The following is a 16,369-nucleotide window of genomic DNA, read 5'->3' on the forward strand; positions in this document are numbered from 1 at the left end:
ATGGGCAGAAAATAAATGACTAGTGGCCACAGATGCACCTGTGTTTTTACCGCAGACGCATTGGAACCTGTTGTTGAAAACACCAGAAAACTTCAAGCTCTTCTCCAGTGAATAAATGTGAGTTCATACGCACAGCAACTCCATTAGCCAACAAATTGAAAAAACAAAACACTTCCCCAAACAATTTTTTTTCATATAAATTATTTTTAAGGAAAGGACAAGCTGTGTGATCCATTATCCAGTCATGTTTCTCCCCCGTGTTGCAGCAGATACACATTGACTGGGAAAGAGTCCAAACAGATTGGGGACATGGCTCTAAATTTTTACAGTTTGTCTTTTCTTTTTTTCAGCCCACCTTGTGTCAGGGGGGCACTAATCCTTAGCAGTGTTATCGATTCAACCGCTGGAGCTCATTATTGAGTCATGAAGGGTTCACATGGGTATAAGAACCTTACAGATAAAAAAAACAATATGACTCAAACTGTACCAGCATAGCTAATGCTGGCGACACCTCGTAATGAATTACAGTGATATTGATTTGTTATGTATCTTTTATCACATAAATATAGCTAATAGATCTTTTAAGTTGTGCATGCAGGAAACTGACACCTACGGGTTAGGTCTTAATGAGCTAAGGCACATGGTTCCGCCGTGTGCAGTGTTACTGATGTGAGACAGAGTTGAAGACAGAGGACAGTGAAGAGGTTTGACTTCTGGAAATAATGTAACACACTGCAGGGGCGATCATTCTTATTGGCTGTTGATCGAGGAGAAGCTACAATGGATGCATTGGGTGAAATACATGAGCAAGTGTCCTAACGATCAACTCTTGTTAATATTTTTAATAGTTGGTTTCCCCAAATTGTTGAAGAACATATTTCTTCAATTACCCGTTGTGGTATCCAGCCATGCAGATAGTTGTGGTTCTATTGGCACAGTTTTTGAGACTGCAGTTTGACTTGTCACCAGTCAATTCAGTGCAGGTAAAAGGTATTTGGTTTGTAGAGCTGACATCATTGGAAAATGATATTTCAAAGAGTCAAAAGCATTTGTGTAGTTTGAGATCTAGTGTCGTTGTTACACTGGATGATGCACAGACCTTGCTGCAAACAGTATTCACTAAAACTTTTTTCCTCAGAAGAAGCCCTGTTGATAGCGAAGTGTAGACAGATATTTAAGAAGTATGGGCAAATAAAACCACATGCTTGGTTTTTTAGGCATGTGTTGAATTTACCACTTGCAGATGCCATGAAAGATTAAGCTGTGTTAGTGGGGGGAAAATGGCACGTCTTGAAAATTAATTAATTAATCATTCGGCCAAATAAGATCTTTTCCTTTTCTCTCTTAAATAACACAAGGATATTCTTTGACATTTGCAGACACCTGTGCTATTTTGTACGTGCTTCAAACAGATCCCATGTTTTTGCCGTATAATGTAGTTACCCATCACTATAGAATAGAGTACTAATCAATAAACAATTCACCAAAACTAAGGTACAAAATGAAGGAATTTTTCAGAAAACAGCGGTAATATAGAACAGAATACTTTGCCTCAATCATGCACAGGGTTTGAGAGGAAATGATAATAATACATGTAACAGGATAATACCAAAAATAGCCAACAATGTGCTAGTTACTGTGGAAACAGCAGTCTCTTGGCATATGCTTTCAGAAGCTCAGGGTTTTTTTGGATCTATAACATGAAATGCAAACAAATCTACCAATCGCACTGAATTCAACATACAATCCATTCATTTGGATAATGGCACTGATTCTAAAATTAGGGATACACAGATTAACTGTGTAAACTCTGTGGATTACCACACAGATTATTTGATTAAGTGGGTAATAATTTACATGCAAAATGTTACCCTTTCATCTCTTTTAATTCCCTGGCAGTAACTGACCTCTTCTGCACCAATGACCAAAAAGAAGGTGTGCACGGATAAACTCTACACTATGAGAAATAGCTATACTCATCCCTTTCTGTGCATCGTAAGCCCATGTCATACTGTGAAAGACTCCACATGAAACTATACAAACAGTTCTTGGAAGTCACTATCCAAGAGAAAAAAAGAGAGAACTACAGACAAAGTAAAACAAAGAAGAGGAACAACTCACAGAGGGAGATTCAGAGATGAAGAGAAAAAAAAAGTGGGACAACAGGGAACAAAAGAGAGAAAAAGAAAACAGCCACAGAGAAGAAGACTGAGGGAAATGGAGAGACTAAACTTACCTCAAGCTGTCCTTCCTGTGCACAGTCACATACATCTCGTACACCCTACCATGAGGAACAGCCCCCGCTGGAACCAACAAACTCACACCTGCAGGGACGACAGGGGAAGCAGGAAGGATGGAAATAATGAGTTTTTCATCTCTGGATTTATTCATTTCAGCATGCACAAATGAATTATTGAATGTGAAACCTATTATCACTTTATCATGGTGATTAATTATTGAATGATCATTGTTAAAGGCAACCTAGTGTAAAACTTTCTCTTAAACATATCATCAAGTGAATTGTGCTGCGATGTTTTATGGCTTCTGTGAGCTGCCTCCCATCAGAAGGTTATGTCGCACCCACGAATCACAGCCGAATTTACATTATTCATTCTTTTTGCCTGCTGCTTTTAAGTCCTCACATAAATCCACTGAAAGTTTTTCCCCCCTTTAAATCGAGGTAGCTAGAAAACATAGTGTAGTAGATAGACACAATTTGATTTGGTATTGTTTAAATCTGTAATAGTTCTCATTTAAAAATAATTTAAATTGATTATTTCCCAAATTAATCTTCAGTCAAAACCTCCATGATGACAAAGTGAAAAGAGGATTTTATACATTTTTGCACATTTATTGATAGTAAAGAAAGACTGAAATATCAGATTGACATAATGACACTGCCAAGAACCCAATGGTCACTGGGAGATGGGAGAAGTGTCCATAAGGACAACGGTCACTGCAGCATTCGCTCTGGCAGAATGGCCAGACAGAAGTCAGTGAAAGGCACGTGAAAGCCAGTTTGCAAAAAAGAACCTAAAGGACTCTCAGACTGTGAGAAACAAGATTATCTGGCCTGAAAACAAAGATTGAACTGTGTGGCCTCAATTCTAAGCGTCATGTGTGGGGGAAACCAGGCACCGCTCATCATCTTCCTGATATCATCCCAACGGTGACGGATGGTGGTGGCAGCATCAAGCTGTGGGGGTGTTGTGCAGGGATAGGGAGACTGGCCAGGATTGAAGGAAAGCTGAAAGCAACGTCGTGAGATATCCATAATGAAAAAATGGTCAGGACAACAGACTGGGCTCAGGGTTCACCTTCCAGCAGCACAATGACCCGAAGCACACAGCCAAGATAACGCGGCAGTGGCTCAGGGACATCTCTGGGGATGTCCTTGAGGGCTCCAGCCAGAGTTCTGAACATTGAACAACTCTGGAGAGAACTGGAAATGCCTGTCAAGCAAACATTTACCATCCAGCTTGAGAGGATCTGCAGAGAGGAATGGCAGTGGATCCCTAAATCCAGGTGTGAAAAGCTTGATGTGTAATGCCAAAGAAGACTCACGACTGGAATCCCTGCCAGAGGTGCTTCAAATATACAGTAAGCACTGAGTAAAAGGTCTGAATGTTTATGTTAATGATATGTTTCTGTTTTTTTCCATTTTAATACATTTGCAAAAAAATGTTTTTTTTTAGCATTGTGGGATATTGAGTGTAAATGGAAGAGGGAAATGTTTGTTTGTTATTTAAATGATTTTAGCAAAATGCAGCAACATAAAATGTGAAAAAACGAAGGGGTCTGAACACTTAATCAGCAGTTAATGCAGCACTGCAAACCCAGAAAATATACTTTCATTTGAAACTCAAGCTGAGTTATAAGAGATCACACTGCTCTCTGCCTTATCACTTAATAGAAACCAGATTGATGTGCAGTTACGATGTGTTGTGGAATACTTAGTTTACCAGAGTTCGGTACGATGAGGTGTCCTCCCTGGTTGTTGAAGGATCCGTGTGCTGTGCAGGACGGGTCTCGTGTTCGGGCTAAGCTCTGGTTGCGGAGGTTCATGGTGTCACTGTTATCCAACAGAGAGTGAGTGACCTAAGAATGAAAAGACAGCAGTTTGAGTGACAATAAGAAAGAAAGAATTACAGGGCAAAAAACAACACGTGTATTAAAGCTATACTGAAGAATCAATGACTGGTTTGGCTGATTGGCAATTGAGCAAAAAAGCAACAGAGATGCACCTCAAGTATATTGTACCTACTGTATATGGTAAAAGATGAATTGTAATGGAGGAATGATTGTTATGCAGACAATCAATGTGGTGAAGGACAGACTTCCTCTGATAGAGCTGATGTGAACCACAGTAAACAGTTAAGATATATTCTAATGAAGCCAAATGTCCAAGGAGGTCCTGAGAAGTTTCCCTGTGAGAGGCCAACCTCTGGGTGTACAGGTCATTCTACTTTCATTTTTGCCAGGCTGACTATAAAGGAATTGAAGGGGAATATGTATATATTTTCCATTTGAATTTCCATTAACTAAAACGCTACAGGGAAGATCTGCATCTGCCTGGGAGCGCTGGCATGGGGCTGACCTGGGAGTCTGCCAGAGGAGGGGGGGATTTACAATAGACCTATGAAACCAACTTAGGGAAGGCGGTAAAATATGACCTCCTTTGCAGTCCTTCGTCAAAATGTCCACAGTGAGATGTAAAATAAGGGCTTCGACATTCAGTCGTTTACTCCAACATCACACCCCCCCCAACAGGAATTAGCTTCAGTTTGTCGAGAACAGACACCGCACTGACAAAAAAAATAGCGGCGAAAAAATAGAATATCCATAAATTGGTGCGGCAAGGTTAGTCATTAGACGCCGCAGCGGTTCAACAGGGCCACAGTTAAAAATAATGATAAAATCATGTAAAGGTGCCACTGCTCCATGGAGATCAAATATAGTGAGCTCAGCTCTGGTACTGCCTCAGGACCGGTGCTGTGATGACACAGCGTGGTTTCATCTGTATTTGACACAACTGACTCTGGTATGCATGCATGCCATTTAGTTGACAGAGCGGGAGGAAACTGGGGCACTGAGCTGCATGTATACTAATAGTGTTTTGTTTGTATTTATGCGACTGGGAATACATAGCTACAGTGTTTCAGTACTTCATATTGCGATTCTATAGTGTAACCTCACACTTCAGGAAGCGGATTCAGGATTCCTGCGTCAGTGTTCAGGCTACGATAGTCACATTACCTTAGGAGACAGTTTGGATGTGAAGTCTCCTCCGAGGTCATCCTGAGGTGTGACCAGACCGGAGGAGTTGTAGACTTTTATCTTCAAGTTGGGTAGCGGGTCCAAGAGAGGGGAGTTGGTCATTGGGATTTTATCAGAAACATCGTGGAGGGCATAGACAGGACCACGATACATGGCAGCCGCATTTGTCAAGTCGGGAGGAACTGTCAGTAGATCGGCTGCGGGGATAAAGTGGAGGAGAGAAAGAGAAGTGAATGAAAGGGAGAGCATTGTTTTAATATGCATTCACAAGTGTTCAATTAAAAGTGGGGGAGGCCGGTGAAAATGTCTGAAACAGGGAGGAAAAATGAAGTCAAAGGCAAACACTTGGAATGCAAGGCTGCAGTACGGGACAGATGTGTAGGAAGGAGCAGGAATAAGGCGAGCAAGACGAGGGCAGGCAAGCCTGCTGATAAGGTATCGTGTCTGGTATGATGCATTGTAGTACACAGGGGCATGACCTGGATCAAGGGTTAGTCATGGATCCTACACACACACACACACAGCACACACACACACACACACACAGCACACACAAATTTAATAGTTAATATTTAAACCTGTACATCGTTTGACCTTTCTCTTTTTTCGAATGTGCAATAACAACATCGGTCCATTCCACGCTTTGGGCTCATAAAATTGTTTGCAGCAACGCTGGCTTCACACACGCAATCAAAGAGCTTGTCACAAGTTAATCACATCAGTGTGTATTTTGTAAAAATGCTCACGATGTCACGACTCACAACTGACCTGAGCCTGCTGCGCACAATAACCACAGAAACATGTCATGTGTTAAAGAGAAGTTATGATGGATCTAATTAGGTTCTGTTACTTGGAAATAAGCCTGTTAAACTGTTTGATAAAAAAGATACATACAGGTATGGAGTTCATTTGGAATATAAAATGTACAACAATATACAATGTATGGCAGGCAATGCTGAAGCAAACCTTGAAATCAAACCCATCTCAAACTTTAAAGTGAACATGATGATGACGCCGTCACGGCCTCAATTGGCAATTACAGCTCACAGAGTGTCTTCATGTCTCTCCAGTTGGAAGCTTTAAAGACATCCTCGTGTTCATTTTTGAACAGGCCCAAAATAAATCCAGTGAGTGAAGTCAGAAATGTCAGTGTCAAAGGGTCTATCTACAGTTTGCTAACATAATACACACCAGGACAAGTGAGGCAGAAGCAGTGAGAAGTGAGCGGAAGAAAGTGTTATGTGTTCCTTCTTGAGTTACAACAAAGGAATTGTTCCAGGTTAATTCATGTATCATTTTTAAGCTCTGAATAAATGAATGAATGAATGAATAAGATCGTCAGGGGGGGAAACTTTTCATTGCTGGGTCAGAGGTGAATTGAGGCTACTGTGTGGATTCTCCCAGTTATAGTCTGATGTTTTTACTTTCTCTCTCGCTCTCTCTCGTCACGGTCGATGTTTGCTAATGGTGGAATCTTGAAGTGTTTCTGAGAATCCCTTCTGTGCTCATCGTGGAAAGGTTAGTGTCAGCCAGGGGGCAGGAACATGGTGATAGCTAATCAGGAAAGTATGTTAATCCATGTTCATGCAATATTCAGGTTCTGGTTTTAGTAGGTTCATTTTATTTATAAAACACGACTACTTCTTTCAACCTTTAACTGTCACTTCATTCTTTTGTCACTCCCAGCCTTGCAGAGTTAAATACTGAGAGGGTTTATTTAGTACGTACTTATAATAAACACTAATCTTCGGCAGGAAATTCTAATTAACAGACACACATTTTTTTGTTAATGAAGTAACTAAAAAACCTTTTGCAAAGAAATTGTTTGAAATAATTTAATAACAATGAATTAACATCAGTTTGCGGCTATCTGCCAGAATGTTTGCCTTATTTCCTTTTAGGTAATTGGAAAGCGCTATTGACTGTAGTTATAATAGAGTTGGCATAATTATGAAACAGTAAATAGCACATGGGGATTTACTTTTACCAAAGTGAATGAAGTGAATGTCCTCCAAGCGACTGCCTCATGCCAAAACCCTTTCTAAGTTTAATACAAATTACCTATAAGAGCAGAAAACCAACAAAGGGAGCTTCTACTAAAGCAACTCTGTTCAATCAGAAAATCCAAGATTTGATTGGGACAGCATGGGATCACGAGAGGGCCAGCTCCCTCCTGAGAACAATTCAATTTTTCCCCCGCACCGGCCTCTGTTGTATTTATTTACTTGTATTTGGTGGCTTTAAATCCTGTTGTTCCCTTCAAGAGCCCATCCATATTAATTTGAAAATCCTTCATTATCAACCCCCACCACCACTTAACCCACCTCCACTATACACATGCACGCACGCTAGCACGCCCGCGCGCACACACACACATCTGTCACATATCACTCTCTTGCTCTCTATCACCAGGCTGTTTACCCTTAAAGCCAGTGGGTATTCCTGCCAAATCATCCCTGCTGAAATTTAATTAACAACTAATGAAAAGCCGGGGAGAGAGTGAGCATGCGTGTGCTTGTGCGTGTGTGTGTGTGTGTGTGTGTGTGTGTGTGTGTGTGTGTGTGAGACAGAGAAAGTCAGAGAGAGGGGGAGAGATTACAGGGACATAATTCTTCATTAATAATAATCGGAGATCGTCCCTGAATGCAGAGTGACAAGCATCCTAATGCTTTACTGATAACATCTCCACACATAGAAAGACATTCAGCCTTGTGCACTCACACACACACTAACACACAGACGCATGCATACATACACACAATTACTTAAGCTACCAATTTGCATGGCATTCTCTCTGACCTCTCTCTATTTTGAACTCTATACCATGATTTGAATTATAATCACCGCTGACCACACATCCTGAATTATTTAAGTTTCCTGTTCAGGGGGTCTCAAGGTTGACATTTCTAGTTGAACTTTGAGTACCAGTATGACATTTTTTCCCCCCCAAGTCATCTAATTTACACTTTAAACTAAAATTTGTGTGGATTAATGTGTTTATATCAGTAAGTGACTGTACCTTATGCCTACATAGGTGCATTTTTGAGTAAGTTTGCCAGGTTTATTACATTTTTTCGTTGAGATTTAGAGTTTTTGACAAAATAATCTTGACAAATACAAAAAATATGGATTGATACCTGATTTTTTGATAATTCCCTGCCCATTCCCGGCATTTCCATTAAGCTATCAAATGCACGCACATGGGTGTGCAGTTGTGTGTGGCAGCTTTGCCTCTTCTTGTCTTATCCATTTCCGAGACGGAGCGAGAGAAATGACAATGCAGGCAGCAGAGAGTGAAACATGGCTCCACTTAAACAGGAAGACAAACGGGAAGGGAGTTGTTGTAGGAGTCACTGTGACGGGAGAAACGGAGCCATAGCTTGGAAAAGACAGAGACACGGAGACGGCGATGAAGAGAGAAGGTTGATGATAAACAGGAAATGTGATTAACCTGAATGTGCAGATGGGAAGGTAGAGAGAGAAAGAGGGAGAAAGAGGAGGAGAGTGACGGAAAGAGACGGTAGCTGGCAGAGACAGAGGTTAATCCAAACCAGCAAAGACTGACAGCCAGAGGCCAGGGGAAGAAACTTAATGATGCTCTCTAAATACTCTACAATAGTGTGGTCAAGCACTGCACTGTTTTTTGTGAATATAACCACTGTCTTAACCAATGTCAGATATGCAAATATGTGCACATTAAACTAAAAAAAGATTTGCTTGCTCACCCCACATGTGCAGTATATGAAAAGTATACTACCAACATGCTATATCTGTGTATTACATGATTAACACCTCACTGGAGTGATGTGCATGTGAATAGTCAAGGAAACCTTGATGACACTTGGGTGTGACAGGTGCTCTTCAGCCTGATGTTAAGCTAGAGTTAAAACTAAATATCAGTGTTTCTACTTGACGATGCCATTCTAGTATGTCGTAACAATCCTTACCTGATCGGGCTGTTTTGATATTGACGGACTGGAAGCCTCCATTGAGCGCTGAGGTGTCGATGATGACTGAGTCAAAGTCACGGTGGGTCTTGCGGTAGACAAAGAGCGCCACGATGACAGAGATGACCAGGCACATGATCACCGCGATGACAATGCCCACGTACAGCGCCACATCATCTGTACTCGGAGCAGCTGGAAGGCAAACGGAGAAGAACAGAGACGCGATGTCAGACAGACACATACTGTATTTAGAGCCAAGCATGTTCAAAAGATCTACTTAGGCGGAATGTATGTCAGAAAAAAAGGGGTGATGATCAGCTTCACCAGTTACAATTCTTATGATGAATGAATGGTTTCGAATTAAGTCGATATGAGTCTGCTGTGTGTCATTCTCAACGTGTTCTTGACAGTTTCACTTTCACCTCAGATCACCTATCACACTCACAGGACTGTTTCTAATTTCAAATGAAACTAACCCTCCAGCTTGTTTGATATGATAATTTGTCTAGACAGAGGTAGAACGAGGCAGAGACACCTTTCATAAAAAAACAGAAGGGTGGCAACTCTTAAAATTCAATAAGCCTGTTAATTATTTTACAAGGGGTCCTAACATTCTCCTTCGGTCCGGCTGAGTCTTTCATAGTGATTCAGTGAGGACAATGGTGGCATTGTCATTCATGACCCATATTTTATTACAGAGGAAGGGACTAGGGAAATTGTTACTGACGGGTTAGGCGGATGGTAAAAGCTATGAGCTACAATTAAGGATGAAGGGGAGAAGAAATGAGGAAAGGATGAGAGGCAACGACTTAAGAACACAGGGAGGAAAGATGATGAAGTAATGGGAGGGAAAGCCAACATGTGGAGAGGAAGATGGAAAAAGAGGGAACACAAGCAGATGCGGCATGTATAGAAAAGAATATAGGAAAGGAAAAGGTACGCAAATAAGATTAGAGGAGGTTAAAGAGGTACGGCTGGTTTAAAAAAAAGAGAATAAATCAGAATTAGGAAGTAGGGAAGATGAGAGGAAACAAGTAGGGCACAGGGAACCTGATGAAGGAGAGGAGCAGAGGAAAGGAACAGGGGAGAGGTGATAACAGCGAAGAAGAGGGAAATGGGGCAATAGAAGCAGAAATGCACTTGAACTTCAAAGCAGCAAAACAAACATGCCTACATAATTAAAAGAAAGCCCCCGTGAAACTTTTGGAGTAGTCTCCCACTTTAAGCACTCCTTGTATAATCATGTCCTCTGTAGCTGGTAGGAGGGGATTTGTCTGCAGCTATTAAGGAGATGACAGAAAAGTAGAGGGATGCTCCTTTTAATCTGCCCTTAAAGTCAAGAGGCAGATAACAGGCCTTTAGCTACCAACAGCCTGAGTCATTTGCTAGAGGATTTTCTGTTGTCGCATCAGAACAAGTTGAGGAAGCAGGAACTTGATTATGCACGGAGGAACCCTTTGATGGGGCACACAAATGTTCATGCTCACGTGTGCCTCAGCATCATCTGCTCATACACACATTCACGCGTGGTGTTAGTTACTCATTTACCACTTGAGGGAGCTATGATCAACTTCTCGAGTCTCCGGGGAGCCGAGCTTGTGAGGGCAAAGCATTTCAGTTTCTAATTGGGTCTGAGACCGTGATGAACCGGATGACTCTGGACACTTCGTCCACGGACCAGAACAATTATTATGTTTTTTGATGGTCAAGCCCATGTGATTTGGTATTTTGTGAAATTAACACTGTTTTAAGGAATGTCTGCAATGCAAATACGTGCAAAAGAAAAAAGAAATAAAAAATGTTTATTCACCACATAAGTACAGTTTACACTAATCAACATGACTCAAATGTGTACACATTTGGTGCATGGTGTGATTGTACTTTGTATTTATACAGTAAGTAATGTCTTTCTTAACCATGACCAAAATCCTATCTTGACTGCAACTGAACTTGAGCTGGAAGGATAAGTCAATTGTCTATTTGGATGATTGATGATCCTTTTGCAAATAATGCCACATCATCCCCTTCTCTCAATTTTGAGGATTGGGATATGAGTGTTTGATCGTTGGTAGACAAAGATAGAAATATGAGTATATCACTTTGGCACTGGGTACTTTTCACTTTTCTCTTGAATATCTTCATCTCTACCAATGTTCTCAGGAGTTGATCTCTACAGTGATTTAACTTTAAATGTGTGAAAATGTCATTGTCAGCATCAAACGTACCAGATTGTGTTAGAGGAAGAATTTACAAACCCTGATCTGCGTGTCAGAGCTTGTTCTCTTCTCACACTGTGGGGGTTTGTTACAGAAGCTCAAATTGCTGCCAAACATAGGTTAATCACATTTAACACAAACCTGCTCTTCATCAAACTTCATATTCACGTCACCAAAGTTTAACCCCCGCTGGTTTTGTCATATGCAGTTACAGATTTTCCCTTTGATGCTCTTAAACAGATTGGCGTAAATTCCCTGATGTCCCAACTCCACTGCTGCACACAGTTGCCCTGTTATCAAGGTCCTTGCACTTACCAATGGGGGAATAGAATTGGATAATCCTCTTAAGTACCAACTCCCTGATCTTAATTATGATCATCATCGTCTTCATCTCTTAAAAGAACCTTTGTCTTGTTTCTACTTTAACTCGAAGGTCTAACTTCAGAACACGCGGGAATGTCAGGCAGCCGAACAAAACACAACTTTAAACTGGCTTTTTTCCTATCCTACTTTCCCATTGAGTGTTTTGGGACACTTTGTGATAAGTTAACTAGGCTACGGCCTGCTGTGTTCTCCATATACTGTACGTGCTTGTATGTACTGTGTGGAACGTGATTTATACCAGTGGGTCCAAAAATCATTTTGTCTATCAGTTTAAATCCCATCTCTCTCAGATCTTTCTCTATCTCTGTAACTCGCAGCTCTCTCTCTGACTCCATGTGTCTCCATCTGTTTGATTTGTGGATGACAGAAACAACATGTCCCATTAGAGCCTCTACCTGCCGGAGTAACCTACTTACAACTGCTTTATACCAAATGTTATCTTTTTTCTTTAATTTCTTACCTTCTTTTTTTTCTTTATGTCCTACATTCATATTTTTGCCTAAACTTGCGACACTTTAAAGAACTTAACACATTTGTTAACAAATGGTGTTTAAGTAGCAACAACAACAATAGCATCCATGGTGTTTTATCCGATATTGAAATTAAGAACAGCCACAGTGTTGCGCACAAAATCAAATTTATACAATAAGTTAATAATAATTTGTTGGAAAATTGGTGGTTATGCTACTGAGAATGTCTTACTACTTAATGACAGAGAACAAAAACAAAGGTAAAATTGAGTGCTTCTCTAGTCTTCGCGGCCACTCACAGTGCTTTAAGTTAGACGTCCTATTCACGCAGCGTTTAACAATGTGTGTACACTTAACACAAACTTTTCTTGACCACTCAAGTCCTTTCAGCACTCTTCTTCTACTTCTACTTTTTCATAAAGAATAAAATAAAACGTACTGCTTTGGTTGAAACCGGCCTAATTTTAAATGCTGATGTTCTTGCACTCTCTGACAGCCTTGCCATAAATGGCTGTCATTTTCTGACAAATATGGAGGCTGAAAAAAGGGCACTGAACATGGGTGTGCACTTTCGACCAAACCCAGGTGAATGAATAATGTGTCAGGACCTCTGTGTGAGTCTAAGTGTGGCTTGGGGCCATGCTCTGTGCAGCCAGGATGTCAAAATTGCCGATGTTAGAATGAGTGCAGTCTAAGTACTGATAGGTACAAGCGTACAGTATGTTTATTTTTAAAAGCATTCCAGAGAGCACTGACACTCACAATGAATGCATGGACAGACGTGCACGCAGACGCATCCAAATTAACTTTTATCCATGAGTCAACCATCTCCTGTGCTTTTTTTCTGCCTTCCCTCCATCTCTCCCTTGTAGCTGACAAGCAATGTCATGTTGAGGCACTCACCCGCCAGCCCGGCTAAATTGAGGCTAGATTAAAAATACGTGCCTTTCAGTGGACACACCAGCAAGAAATTCTGTAAGCCATAGATCACCTGGGAACAGAGAGACACGCATTCAGACATTCTGTCTGTGATGTTTCAGCCAGTACAATCTGACAACTCTCCATAGGAGGGAGAATGTTCAGCTGTAAAGGTCAACACACACACACACACACACACACACACACACACACACACACACAGGGACAAAAAACAAACAGTGTCTCCTAATAATTACAGACTGTTGTGGCCCACAACAACAACTCATTTGTCCTGCTTCTTTCATAATGAACCAAATATATATTTTTAAACTTAGTGTTTCCCATACATTGATTATTTGTAGTAGCCCGCTACAATATCAGAATTGACTGCCACGTATTGATTTTCTTTTCTTTTTTTTTCCCTGCATGCAGCGCATTGATTTGCTCAGCTTCAACTTCTTCTTTGTCTCGCCAAACAAATTGACAACAGACCCGTCTGTCATAATTCCACCGCATTGGTGGACAGAGAATCTATAAAGTTTTTAATATCCCCGCCTGTCTCTTTGCCTCTTTCCCTCTATATGTTCACAGAATCGTGTTAGTTTTGCATAACATGTTTACGTAACTAAAACAAGATTGAACATTGTGTTGGTGTTGTAATTGGCACAACGTTATTTATTAGAAAACATATCTGGGAATTGACATATAGTTGGTAACTGAATTTGTGTAGATATGTGTGATTCTGTGTGTTTACAAGTGCACAAACCTCCAAGGCCGAGGAAATTACCCATACACAGTTGATTACACACATGGACCCGCGGAACAGAAGCCCCCGTTTGCCCCCAGTCAGCATTGATCGCTGTCTATTGATTGGCTGAGCTTTTTGTCATTCTCTGAGTCTGTCCAATCTGCCACAGAGACGATTGGAAGGAGGGAGAAACAGGGATAACTCAGCTTAGCTCATCTCTATCGTCTCTGTGATCTGCATCCAAAGCAGAGCTGTGGACAATCACTACTTGAACTTCATTCAACTGGCTTTTTGATCTGTCTTGGCACAAACACTATCCATACTGCACTCCTGGCAAGACACATCTGCTCTAAGTAACTGGCAGGGAAGAATTAACGGAAGAGAAAGACGGTGGAAGGGAGACAGCCAACAGTCATTTGTAAATGTGTTTATGCTTATCTTCTATAGTGGGGATGGCAAAAAAAAGCAATTTTGTGGTTGTTGCTGCCAAGAAGAAAAGTATGGAGTCACCAAAGCAAGACAGTGTATTTCTATGACTACAAACAACTCTGTGAATAAAGTCATTAGACCTTATTCACTGTGTAACAACCCTGTAATATAGTGCAATTGCAGCTCTCACAATGAATACAAGCTATTCAAGGCTACTTGTTTTATCCAACTGAAAAGGGACATTGTGACCTCCTTCAATGTCCTCTGGCAACAGATATGAATCACAAAATACTAGCAGTTGCCCTCAAAAACAAAAATCTATGGCTCAGCTATGTTCAACCCACCCTTTTTATACTTTCAAGCCAAACTGGTCTGTGTCGCATTATGGCAAAATTCAACATGCAACTGTAAAGGAGGCCCAGGTACTTTTGGAGTAAATTAAATTCAGACCCTCAGATAAGAAGCTGTGACTTCCAAAACAGTGGATCTCATTTCTCTGCTCCAAAAGGAACACAAGGGCAGCAAGTGGGTCCAAATGAAATATAATTTATTTACTAACATGGGGTAAATTCAATTATTGATAACTAATCAAAGATACATAGTGAAATAAATTATCAGTCTAAACTAAGAGTTATTAAATGAGTGACGAGTGATAGTGGAAGTTGATTATGCTTGGGCAAAAATATCACATGATGATAATGTTAACAGATGCTGAAACGTCTATAAGGAAAATTAAAGATTAAAAGTGTTGTTATGACATTATTAGCAGGGTTTAAATGATTAGTGCTGATGAGCTGTATATACTTCTTTGGCAAGGACCCAAAGCATTAGTTGGTGGGCCAGTAACCTAAAGATGAATCGAGGTGGTTTTCCCCCCGAGCATTGTTGGTTGCCAGACAAAGGAGGTTTTGCCAGAGGTCTCAGCTGTTTCAGGTTTGAAGGCCTGCCAGCAGGCTTTTCATTAGGCACTGTAGATTTTTATAGATAGTAAAGATGGTCTGAAGAAGCCATGCAGCCAGTATATCCCGGGAAGGTTAGTCGCAGCTCTGACTAACTCTCATTACTGTACTTAACTCGGTTAAGAAACCTCATGGAGAAATTGAAAACTAAATCTCCATAATGTTTACAGCTAAGCAAAAATAGAGCTGTTTTTGAAACTGTTGATTTGGCCTGGAGAAAGAGTTAAACATTATGCTGAACAAAGGACAGGACAAAAAGAGTAGCACAGAAAACTTCCACCATGACCCATTAAAACAAAACACTAACACTACATGAACTAACAGCTCTATTATGGACAGAAGGGAAAATGCGAACATGGATTTCACTTCAGTGCGAGTTTGAAAAATCCTTTACATAATAGAAGTAGTTAACTGAATGAAAAAAGAAAAATCTACTATGTCTCACGCTATCCATAAATGCATGAGAGGTAAAAAAAAATACAATAGAAATATAAGTTACTGATATATATATTCTTATAAGAAGATTGCTTAATTCTGCTTTGTCACTAGGTGGGAGTACATATTTCAACTTTCCTAAGGTCCACAAATATAAGAATTGCACCAAATCACTCTAGTTCAACATTATTTCCTTATTATTTAAGACAATAAGTTTTTCAGTCAATGCAGTGTGATTTAGGACATGTCAGACCTGCTATTAACATTTGTCACTGCTAATCCATTCAGCTGGAGCTCTAAGTTAGTCAGTTCACACCTGGTATTAAAATGCATCTGCACATGGATCACGAGTCACCGCTTGTGATTGGATCTCACTTCCACTGCTCTATATGCACACACACACGTACGGGTCATTATGTTTTTAGCCAGTCTGACTATACAGATGGGTCTGTTGCTAATGGGATTGTGTTAGAGTGTGTGTGTCTGGCTGTGTTGGTGAGAGAGACAGAGCGGAGCCAGGAGGGACTGAGCGAATCAATGCTCTACTGTGAGATAAGATCTTAAAAAAATTGGGGGGAGGTGGGGT

The 16,369-nt window shown here is 40.6% G+C and overlaps 1 protein-coding gene across 3 annotated transcripts in view; it reads right to left on the reverse strand.

Moving 5' to 3' along the window:
* Positions 1 to 16,369, reverse strand: part of LOC118313833 (netrin receptor UNC5C-like) — a 171,822-nt gene that overhangs the window by 13,926 nt on the left and 141,527 nt on the right. For all 3 annotated transcript variants that reach the window (XM_035639759.2, XM_035639758.2, XM_035639763.2), the window contains 4 exons: positions 9,225 to 9,416; positions 5,257 to 5,474; positions 3,963 to 4,098; positions 2,237 to 2,324 (listed from right to left, as the gene is read on the reverse strand). In XM_035639759.2, coding sequence (XP_035495652.1) covers positions 2,237 to 2,324; positions 3,963 to 4,098; positions 5,257 to 5,474; positions 9,225 to 9,416 — 634 coding nt within the window. The remainder of the gene's footprint in view (positions 1 to 2,236; positions 2,325 to 3,962; positions 4,099 to 5,256; positions 5,475 to 9,224; positions 9,417 to 16,369) is intronic.

The sequence above is a fragment of the Scophthalmus maximus genome, chromosome 19, assembly GCF_022379125.1.
Source record: "Scophthalmus maximus strain ysfricsl-2021 chromosome 19, ASM2237912v1, whole genome shotgun sequence".
NCBI classification, from domain to species: domain Eukaryota; kingdom Metazoa; phylum Chordata; class Actinopteri; order Pleuronectiformes; family Scophthalmidae; genus Scophthalmus; species Scophthalmus maximus.